Source organism: Mastomys coucha, unplaced genomic scaffold (assembly GCF_008632895.1).
Source record: "Mastomys coucha isolate ucsf_1 unplaced genomic scaffold, UCSF_Mcou_1 pScaffold16, whole genome shotgun sequence".
Taxonomy (NCBI): domain Eukaryota; kingdom Metazoa; phylum Chordata; class Mammalia; order Rodentia; family Muridae; genus Mastomys; species Mastomys coucha.
Genome location: NW_022196898.1, coordinates 40920522 through 40931840, shown reverse-complemented (window position 1 = coordinate 40931840; position 11319 = coordinate 40920522). Strand labels below are relative to the sequence as shown.

General features: G+C 42.2%; 1 protein-coding gene and 1 non-coding gene across 2 annotated transcripts; one reads left to right on the top strand and one right to left on the bottom strand.

Annotated features, from left to right (window-relative positions):
- The first annotated feature begins 2229 nt into the window (after positions 1-2229).
- On the top strand, positions 2230-4265 carry LOC116094148 (cornifin-A). The gene is made up of 2 exons (XM_031376088.1): positions 2230-2346; positions 3496-4265. Exon 2 carries the CDS (start codon positions 3515-3517, stop codon positions 3956-3958), a length of 444 nt encoding a protein of 147 aa, XP_031231948.1. The 5' UTR covers positions 2230-2346; positions 3496-3514; the 3' UTR covers positions 3959-4265.
- A 6661-nt stretch (positions 4266-10926) lies between these two features.
- On the bottom strand, positions 10927-11090 carry LOC116094627. The gene has a single exon (XR_004120244.1). It is a non-coding gene; the product is annotated as a U1 spliceosomal RNA (small nuclear RNA).
- Between the last annotated feature and the right edge of the window lie 229 nt (positions 11091-11319).

Here is an 11319-nt window from a genome sequence, read left to right as displayed (position 1 = left end):
GAGGGGTGAAGAGATTTGGGTGGGAGAGGGGAGGGGAAATGGAGGAAAAGGATAGATCAGGTATGGAGACAGGAGAGAAATCCAGAGCACCAGGAAAATGAATGAAAATAAGCAGCTGTGGTGGTATGGTTGGGGGTGGGGATGGGGCTGAGAGGTAGAGGTGTTAACCTCTAGAAAGTCCCAGAGATAGGATCTGAGAGGCTCCCAGGGCTCAATGAGGATGACCTTAGCCAAAATGCCCAACAGTGTGGGATGGAAGCTGAAGGGACCACCTCCAATAGATAGAAAGGGCTCCTAGTGGAGGGATAGATTCAATAAACTACCTATAAAATTTTTGACTCAGAATTATCTTGACTAAAGGAAATGTTGAGAAAAAATGGAGCAGAGATTGAAGAAAAAGCTATCCAGTGGCCAACCGGCCCAACTTGGGGTTCATCCCACGGGCAGGCACCAAACCCTGACACTATTACTGATGGCATGTTGTGTTCCAAAATAGTCTTTAGGGCCTGAAGAAACGACTTGATGGTTAAGAGCACTTGCTGCTTTTGTGGAAGACCTAGGTTCAGTTTTCAGCACCCACATACTGCCACTGGTGATCCCTAATGTAAGTTACATGGAATCTACCACCTTCTTCAGAAGTCTATTGTCACTACATACATTTCATGGAGGTACAATACTCATACACGTTAAATAAATAAATCTAAAATTTCCATTTTAGCATCATGGCCATTTTCTTCCTCTCTCAGACTCTGACTAACTGGAGGTTTTATGAACGATAGTATTTTCCTGCCTTCTTTGAACCAGTAACCTTGAGGGCTCTCAAGGCCATTTCTGTGCTTGTTCAAATAACAATATTCCCATAATGATATGTGTTTCTTCTTCATATTTCATCTTTGTTATAATAAGTACTAACAGACTGTCTAATATGTGTCTGTCATTTCTGTTCCAAGAGCTTGCTGCAGATGAAGCCACTTCCCATGGTAAGTGTGGAACCCCTCTGAGGGAGACACTGCATTATTTTCAACACTGGGATTGCTGGCTTAAGAAAGACTCTGGGACTAGAGATATGGGCAAGTAGTTAAAAGCATTGACTACTCTTCCAGAGGTCCTGAGTTCAATTCCCAGCAACCACATAGTGCCTCACAACCATATATAATGGCATCTGATTCCCTCTTCGGTGTGTGCGAAGGTAGAACACACACACACACACACACACACACACACACACACATGTACAGAGATTTTAATATCCATACTTTCCAGACCAGCTTTTTGAGCATTTTATTCTCCTTATTGCCAGTTCATAGCTCTTCTACCTTTTGCAGATCTAGAAATGGCTACTGTTTATCTCCAGAGCCTTGTAAAGACATAGCAGTCTTATTTTTACTTTACAGGTTCATCTTGGTAACAGCTAAGGGTCCCACCACAAGGCAGGCCAGGCCTCTTTGTGGTTCCTCGAAAAGCCAGCCAAACCTCCACTGTTGTCCTTTGGATGAAGGTGGTTACAAAAGGCTTCCAGGTCTGCAGGTGTGGGGAAGAATTCAACTAGGCTAGAAAAGAGGAAGCAACCACAGCCGGATGGTGGGGTGGAGTGGGAGAAAAGGTTACCCTGGAAAACCAATCAGCTTTAGCAGTTGGAAATTTCAGAAACAGGTTGTGGGGAGAGGGGGAAGGTGTGGTAAGGAAGTAAAACAGGTTTTCCCAGGTTAGGGACCAGCCAGAAAGGGGTGGGGCTGGGGGTGATACGTACATAATTTTTAATGTGTATAGTTCCATGGAGTTGGGATGAAATGTGAGAAATGTGCATAAGGTTATGAATCATCCACACAGTGAGCAGAGTCTATAATCCATTGTTTTTGTATTTCCAGCACATGCCTTCACTAAGAGAGAGCAAGTGCCCACCCCATTCCCCCTTTCCTTTAAGCTTTACTTTTTTACATGCACACAGTATTCTGCCACACAGAATACTAGGACCAGCCAACTTAAGGAAGGCAGCAGGTATCAGGACCACTTCAACCCACTTCCATGCCAGCTCATTAACCCTCTCACAACACAAGCATGACACCTGGGCCTGAGGAGGAGGGTGACAGAGAACCCAGGTGACATCATTGTCAAACTGTCAGTGTCATTATATCAGCTGGGCGGTTTCCATCACTAAAGCTGAGTCAGAGGGTGAACTAGGGGAGGAGGGTGAGTCATAGGTTACTGGTAAGAAAGGAAAATAGAACATCTGTGGCAAGTCTGTTTCCTGGAGGTGTTCTTCTTATAAAAAGCCAGCTGCCCGTTGCCTTCACACAGAATCCACACCAACGGAGAACCGAGAACCTGCTCTTCTGTGAATACTAGGTAAGTCTCTGCTTGCAACTGATTTGAAATTCTTGGTTATTTTTCACTACAAAAAAAAAAACTGTTCAAAGCCAATGTTTATTACAGAGTTGAGCTAGAGAACAGTAGCATTTTTTGCTTAAGTTATAGCACAGTTTGGGTCTAGGAACTTGTGAGATGATTCAGTTGACCAACTTGGTAGACAGCCATGGAATCAGAGATTAGGGCAGGGGAGAGAAGCATCCACTCAAATGTTCATGGAAGTTCACAGCTGGATACAGGTTAAGGCTTAGGTCCAGACAGCTTTCAGAACTATGGCGGTTCTTACTGACAGGCACATCAATATAGAAATTTAATTCATCAAAGGGATCTGCTAAAGCAAACTTTTAGGTCAATGTGGAACATACCATACTTGTAGTCTGGCAGAGAAGGTGACATGTGAAATTGAAATTCCGTGCATAGACAGTGCTAGTGAAAGAAGTAATGGTGGGGTGGGGCTGTGCAGGGGAAGGCATGGCTCAAGGACGGCCCCTTAGTGGTAGCATGCACTATGAACTATGGTGGAAGAGTATTTGTTAGGAAGAGATGGAAATGGAGGAAATCTGTAGAAAACCATGAGAGCATAACATAGAGAGGCAAAAGCATATGGACATGGACTAACGTACAGCCACTCTGCAAGTCACACTGTGATTTATTGGACAAGGAGGTAGGTATGCTGCTGCCTTTGGGTGACACCACTTTCCAGACACCCTGGTGTGTAGGCTCACACGCCTCTCAGAAGCCAGCATTTTTTGAGATACTTTATTGCTTTTTAAAAAGTATTATTAATATTTTGATCAACATTTGTTTTACCATGAGATTTTTATACGCGTATGTTATTATACTTTGCTCTTTTCATTTATGCCTTGGAGCTTCTTCAACTATGTAGATAACATGACCAGGGAGGATGAGAGTAAGGAAAGAACCCACTGAAACGGACCAGAGCAAACCAAATTTCGGCTAACCATCTTTTTAAAAGTCCAGAAATTATCACACTATGTTTTATTTTCAAGTGTGGAAGTCAGCATGGAGAGGGGCTCTTTTCTCTAAAGGTGTCTGAAATTAAATTGACTTGAGGTTGAAGTTACCTTCTCTTTCAGTGAATCACTAAGTTGTCTTTTCTCTTTCCAGGACCAAGTGCTATCTAATCATGAGTTCCCACCAGCAGAAGCAGCCCTGCACTGTACCCCCTCAGCTGCACCAGCAGCAGGTGAAACAGCCTTGCCAGCCTCCACCCCAGGAACCTTGTGCTCCTAAAACCAAGGATCCCTGCCACCCTGTTCCTGAGCCTTGCAACCCCAAGGTGCCAGAGCCTTGCCAACCTAAAGTGCCAGAGCCCTGCCAGCCTAAGGTGCCAGAGCCCTGCCAGCCTAAGGTGCCAGAGCCCTGCCAGCCTAAGGTGCCAGAGCCCTGCCATCCTAAGGTGCCAGAGCCTTGCCAGCCTAAGGTGCCAGAGCCTTGCCAGCCTAAGGTGCCAGAGCCCTGCCAGCCTAAGGCACCTGAGCCCTGCCACCCTGTTGTTCCTGAGCCCTGCCACCCTGTTGTTCCTGAGCCCTGCCCCTCACCATACCAGCAGAAGACAAAGCAGAAGTAAAATTGTCCACAGCCATGCCTGAAGACATGATCATCAGAGGCTGAGGCTGCTTTCCATCCTGCTTATGAGTCCCATTGCCTTGTGCTACACATGCTGTGACCTTCAGTCTTAATCCCTCTCTCCTTGTACCACTTAAAAAGTTGTCTCTCATCTTCATCCTCAAGGGATCCTGAGCCTCTTAACATTGCCCAAAGTCATATTGAATGGCTAATCTTTTCAGGACTCAGGATTCATCTGAAGGGAGGTGGGGAGTGAGACAAGTGTATGTTCAATATTCTTGCCTCTGATTAAATAGCTTTTAACTCCATACCTGGCTGTGTGTGTATATCAGTGGCTGACTGAACTGCCAATACATTCTTAGTATGAAGCAGGAACTAGCACAACAAAAACTGGTCAGTAGGTCTATAGCTAAAAGATGCCTAAAGATCCCTAATTTTGTAATTGAGTTTGTGAATTGTGTGTGTGTGTGTGTGTGTGTGTGTGTGTGTGTGTGTGTGCTCAAGCGCACATGTGTGGGCATGTGCATATAGCTGTAATACACGCAGAACACACTGGTACAACAGTATTCAAGGCCACTTTGTGTCCATTACTTTAAGAAGTCACCGAGTTTTCTTCTTTCACCCAAGCGGATCACATCCAAGGATGCTTGATCATATTTTGTCTCATCACTGACTGTGAAGTCTTTGCCTCATATTATTCTTATTCTGTTCAGTCAAATAAACAGTGCTTGTGTATTCAACCTGCATATTTATTTTTCATCCATCTTTCCTTTTTGATATCTACAACAGATAGTGCCAAAATTGAGGTTCTGGCCTCACACAGGAGACAAATTCTTCACACAGACACTGAAACACATTTCTACATAGTTAGATCTCAAAAATTGTGCAACATATACTCTAACCACATCAATTCAGTTATTCCTCTTTGAGCACCACTGAGTGCTCACTGAGGATAGTGCCTGCCCTAAGAGTAACCTAAGAAAAATGGTCCTATGCCCTCCTCATGTAAACATCCTTTCCTATCCCCTCCCTTTTCCTCACATTTATACACATTGTCATTCTACTTTTTGCCTCTCTACATAAAACTTAAGAGAAAATGCATTAAATGAAAAAGGTCATGGAAAATTGTAAACAGGTTTCAGAAGAGATTAGTACAGATAAGACAAAAACCATAAAGCTGAGTGTGAGTAGGTTAGTAGGACATAAAATATTAGAACAAGGGAGTGTTGAAAAGTATCTAGTTCATGTTCCAGTTATCTGGCATGGTGTGATAGTTACTAAAGGTCACCAAGAAATCGAATTTCTGATTTGTTGAAGCCAAATCTATGGTTCGTGTCTCTGGTTTACCCTACTGATCCTCTTTCAGCTTTCCCTGATAACCAGAGTGTCTGTGTTCATGAAACTGACTACAGAAGACAAGAGGAAATTTCAGAGGGGCTTCAGTGCTCTCTGGGATGTGTCTAACAGTAGACATGTAGTACTTGTGGGGTGTACATGGACTCCCAATTTGGAAAATACTTAGAGATACTTGGGAAGCAAAAGGCAAAACTTGATTGCCAAGGATTTGTTAGTTGAGCAGCTGGCCATCTGACAGAGAGAATGACATCACATGTGTGCACATGTGGTGAGATGATTTTAAATCATGGCTTGTTACCATGATGGAAAATGCCATTAGTGTCTCTAGGAACAGGCATCATTGGCAGACCTTGAGTTAGGACATTGGACAGAACACTAGCTTTCAGAAGCATAAGGGAAAAAGAGACTTGAGCAAAAGCAATCAAATTCTTTACTTTTTGGGAGGCTGAGGCATAAGGATTAAAAAGGATTATAAATCCATATAGGATTATCAATTCATTCTGGCTAGCCTCAAAAAAATTAAGTGAAAAATATTTTGGAGGGTATACTTTAGTGATAGTTCATGTAACTAGCATGGGTGAAACTGTACATTCAGTACCCAGAAACACAGACAAAAACATGCTCTGCACTCCATTAGGAATCAGTCATTCCTGCACATTTCAGTATTACACACAATATGAAGGATGAGACTGAGGTATCATCCCCATGGGAACGTGCTTGGCTGTTTGAGGCATACTATGATCAAATAAGACTAATCACATAGAAAAAATCCTGGACAGTATTAGGATCATATAAAATACCATGGCATGTAATTCACATAATCATATCTGTGTACAAAACAAAGGAAAATGGAGGAGTAGATCTGGGAGAAACTGGCACTTTTTCTGAAGGTCCAAAGCACTTTCCAGAAAGTCAGCCCAAGGGTCTGTTGATCTGTTCTTCCTCCCCTCCCCTCCTCTCCTCTGCCCTCCTCTCTCTCTCTCTCTCTCTCTCTCTCTCTCTCTCTCTCTCTATCTCTCTCTCTCTCTCTCTCTCTCTCTCTCTCTCTCTCTCTCTCTCTCTCTCTCTCTCTCTCTCTCTCTCTCTCTGTGTGTGCATATGTGCATGTGTGCATGCACACGTGTGTGTGTGTACAGGCTAGAAACACATTTGGATGTGATAACCAATATTACTCCATTAGTCTATTCAGTTTACAATTACTCTAGTTTGACTCTCTGATTTTTGAAACTGGAATCCCAAGATTACAGGGCATTGGGCAGGAACAGAACTATCCTTTCCCCTTACAGCTCCTTTCCTACTGTGAGAGGCTGTCATTCCCTGTGCCAACAGTAGAGGGAAGTTGCTTCCTTTTGATGAAAGGCCAAAGAACTACAGGTTCACATAGTGATTTGCTGACTGCTGCTTATGCAGGTAAAGACATGAGTGCTCAATTTCCTCTTTTCATGACTGCATCTCGGTCTTCTCATTGTCACATTAGTGCTGTTAGCGAGGCCACAAGTCCTCAGGTGACTAGCCTGGCAGAAACAAACAAAATATTGTAGAGTCTCATGTGTGTCTTTCAATCTGACTACTCTATTAAAAAATTTACTCCAGACACAGGGAAATTTCTTCAAGAATCTCATGCTGAGAAAAAGAAAAGGCTCTGGCCAGAGGGATGACTTGTCTCTCCAGAAATATATGTCACACAGTTCTAAAAACTTAACACTTTCCAAGATGAGACTACAGTGCAGGCAATGAGGAACACACTTTAACCAGGCCTGTTTAGATGGCATATCTGTGGCCAGATATTTTTATTAGATATTTTCTTTATTTACATTTCAAATGATATCCCCTTTCCCGGTTTCCCCTCAGAAAAAAAAAAACCCTATTCCCTCCCCGCTTCCCCTGCTCACCAACCCACCCTCTTTTGCTTCTTGGCCCTGGCATTTCCCTACACTGGAGCATAGAGCCTTCACAGGACCAAGGGCCTCTCCTCCTATTGATGACTGACTAGGCCATCCTCTGCTGTTTAATTGGTGGTTCAGTCCCTAGGAGCTCTGAGGATACTAGTTAGTTCACATTGTTGTTTGTCTTAAGGAGTTGCAAAAAACTTTAATATTACTTAAGGCAGGTAGATTTGGGGCAATGGGTGTCTTTTATGTTTTTGTCCCTCTTTCCAATGTGAACACATTGAATAAATCGGTTTCTTCTTTCCACTCTTAATTCGGGTCTCTCAACAATAGTTTTAGGTGTAGGAGTGTTTGACTTCATACAAGTAAATGTACCACATGTGTGCCTGGTGCCAAAGAATGTCAAAAGAGTGTCAGATCCCATGAAACTGGAGTTTCAGATGGCTTTGAGGCACTATGTAAGTGCTGAAACCCAAACCAGATAGATCCTCTGCAAGAATAGAAAGTGCTATTAAGCACTGAGCCACCTCCCTGGCCCTAAGGTGGCTATTTTACCCAGCAAAATTTGGCATGGGTTGCTGAAGCTGGCTTTGGGGCACATAGGGTGTGTTTGATCTCACCCATGTGTGTTGAGGAAAAAGTACAGTATCTGGTTTAGACAAGAACTTTGTATGAGGTAGTTCACACTAGACTGCTGGCTGAATGTTCCTTAGCTCTGTTTAGGCATCTCTTTCTGTGAATAACTGTGCCAACCACCTTCCTAATGAGCTACCTCTACAGTCAGCTTCCTCCAAGGGCAACTTCCTCCATCTCTACTTGAGTCCACATTTCTCTTTCTGCTCTTCCTTGGCTCCCTGTCCATCTTTTGAATTATGTTTAACACTTGCCCACCCAACATACTTCCCCAGAGCCAAGTAGACAGTCTGGACTGTTTGGTTATTAGACCTTCTCTGGTATTTGTATATTGATAGATTCAGCTCTCAATGTACACAGCTCATCCCAAACTGCTCTGTACTTCTCATGTACTCTATCTGGACTCAGACCTGACTTTCCACGAAGGCAGGAACATTGTCTGTATACACTGGACTCAGCCTGCTCCATCAAGTTGCCCAAGCCATTAAATGTTGATAGTCCATCCCTTTGCTAAATGATTGATTTGACAGAAACATCTGCCCTATAGATTGGCAAGGAGGTTTAGTTCTGCCCAGTCACCCAGGTGTTTCTTGCCCTGTGTAGTTTAAAAACCTTCCAAGTCTCTCCATTTCACATTGCTGTATGGACTTGAGGGCCTGCTTATGGGCAGTAAAACTTATTTCTGGAGTCCAGAGGTGATCTTCATCACTGGACCTACTACCCACTGGGACCAATGCAGTTTAACAGTATTATGGAGATGTATCAAATCTGGAGTTTAAATCATGTCTGTGCTTGAGAGAAAAGGGAAACACAGACATCAAGGATATTTCAAAGCCTTTGACATTCCACTCCTATATTCATCAATTGTATATTACGCCATTGCCACCCCTTATCTTTCACAAAAAAAAAAAAAATAGCTTCTGCCAAAGAAGTGATGGCAGGAAGTTAACCTTCCACTCTTCACCTCTCTATTTGGGGTGATGTATAGTCATTTACATCAGTTTATCATGAATCCGGCCTTCATAACCCAAAGAATTAGGCCATTAAAACTACAAACTATCTCTTCCTAATTATCAGGTTAGTGTAGTATAGTGAAAAAAGGAAGGAAAAGTTTAATAACATGTGTGTGGATGAATGAAGAATGGAAGTCAGAAACTCCACCAACTAAGTAACATAAGTCCACTTAGGGTGAACCTGCATGGTCCTCTGTTATCTGTGCTGGTGCCTTGAGTTTTTTTTTGTGACTATTAACTTCTACAGCCATGTTTATAAATGATTGAGAATCTTGTGGCAGCCATTGGCAGGGTGTGCTTCTATAAAATTCTGCCAGTCCTTCTAAGGTCTTTCTCATCCTATTCCATGCTTGCATGTTAGATTTGGGTTATGAACAAGGACTTCTTTCTGCATATCATGATCTTAAAAAAAAACCTTTGTGTTATTTTATATGTATGGGTGTTTTGTTTGTATGACTACCTGTGTACCACCTGCATACCTGCTGTCTGAGAAGCCCAGAAGAGGGTTGTGGATCACTGGAACTGGATTTGCATATGTCTGTGAGCCACTGTATGGATTCTGGGACTCAAATCCAGGTCCTCTAAAAGAACACCTATTGTTCTTAAGCACTGAGCCATTTCTCCAGCCCTTGCCAGAGCTGGGAGGGCTTCCTGCTGACCAGATTGACAGTCTCACAGAGACAATGGCACAACTCTGATATGGATATTATAGTATTTTTCATGGGAGTTGTGTCTCTCAAACATTTTAGTTTTTGCCTTGTGTATTGCAGTTGGGCCTCATATTAGCTTAGCCGTTTTCATCAGAACTGATAACTCATAAGAATGTCAGACTGCCATTATGTAAAGCTTACCATGATGTGATAGCACAAACATCCAAATTATGGAAAGCCTGAAAATCCTTACCCTTGCAATTCAGCTTTCATCAGACCTTGCTATCTCCACCTTGGCCTCTGTACAGGCTTGGCATGCTCTCAAGTTGTATTTTAAGTCTGTCCTTATTTCATTCCAGATAGCTATATCTCAATCCCTTCATCTCTTTCCCTCTTTCTCTCCCCATCTCTCTCTCTCTGCTGAAATACAAGCTTCATCATGAGCTGAAGTATGACAGTGCCTTTAGCTTTCAATCCCATCGACCATCTGATAACCACATACCTAATTTTGCATAGCAGTCACATGAATGAGAGAAAACGCCATACATTTTGTCTTCCTGTCTGCCTTACTTCACCTAATATGATTGTCTTCACTCACATTTATTTTGACACATGACTCACAGCTAGTGTCTAGTGGCTGCTGTTTCTACTGTCTTCAAATACAGTCCTTGCAGTCTCAAGTTTCTTGGGTGGACACACATTTAGTTGTGGCAGATCACTCTCCCCTTACCTATTTCTCTGACAAAACAACATGTGCTGGTATCTGCTAAGTGAGATTCCCAGCCCAAGAACACCTGTTGGCATCCTTTCAGCCCAAAGTACTGTCTGTCCTTTATGATAAGGTGCCTTTCCTGAAGGCACCCATAGATGGATCTTACATTTTAATTAATTCTTATTTTTATTGTTTGATTGGAAAATTTGGACCATTAATAATCAGTTGCTACTGAAAAGTATGTACCAATTACTGCCATCTTGTTGGTGTTAGAGTATTTGGGGTTTTCTTATCCCACTCTTGCTTTACTATTATACAACTGTGATTTATTTTATTCTGTGACTTCATGTGTACTTTTCTTCCTCTTCACTCTGAAATATTGCCTCAATTATCTACTGTAGAGCTGACTGTTCATGAATTCCCTTTGCCTGTTTTTAATCAAGGAAAGATTTATATTTCTTTCAATTTTGACAGATATGTTCACTGTGAATAGTATTTTGGGTTGGCAGTTGTCTTTCAGAACGTGAAACTCATTACTCTAAATCCCTATAGCTTTTAAAGTTTCTTATGAAAAAAAAAACTGATAATATCCTGATGTGTCTGATTTTACATATGACAATTGTTCTTTCTTGACAATTTTAATCTACTTACTTTTTTCTGCATACTTAGTAATTAAATTATAATATTATGAGGGAAGTTATATTATTTTTTTTCTACAGGGGAGAGTGCAAACGCAGTCCCCCACTACCACAAATTATGCAGTAGAGTTTCCTGCATTTGGGGAAATCGCAGGGGTCAGCACACCCCAAGTGCAATGGGTGAGGCTCGCCCTGGGAAAACCACCTTCCTGATCATGGTGTCTCCCCTGCCAGGTAAGTATGAGGGAAGGTATATTTGACCTTGTCTGTTTGTAGTTCTATGTCTCCTGTGACTGGGATTGCCCTCTTTTTATCAGATGCTGAGGATTTTCTGCTATGGGTTTGTTGAAAATATTTTCTATGCTTTCAGAAAAAAATTCTTCTCCTTCTATATTCATGATTCTTGGATTCATTTCATGTTTTCCAAACATCTTGAAAGTCCCTTCATTTCTTATTTTGTGTAAGACATTA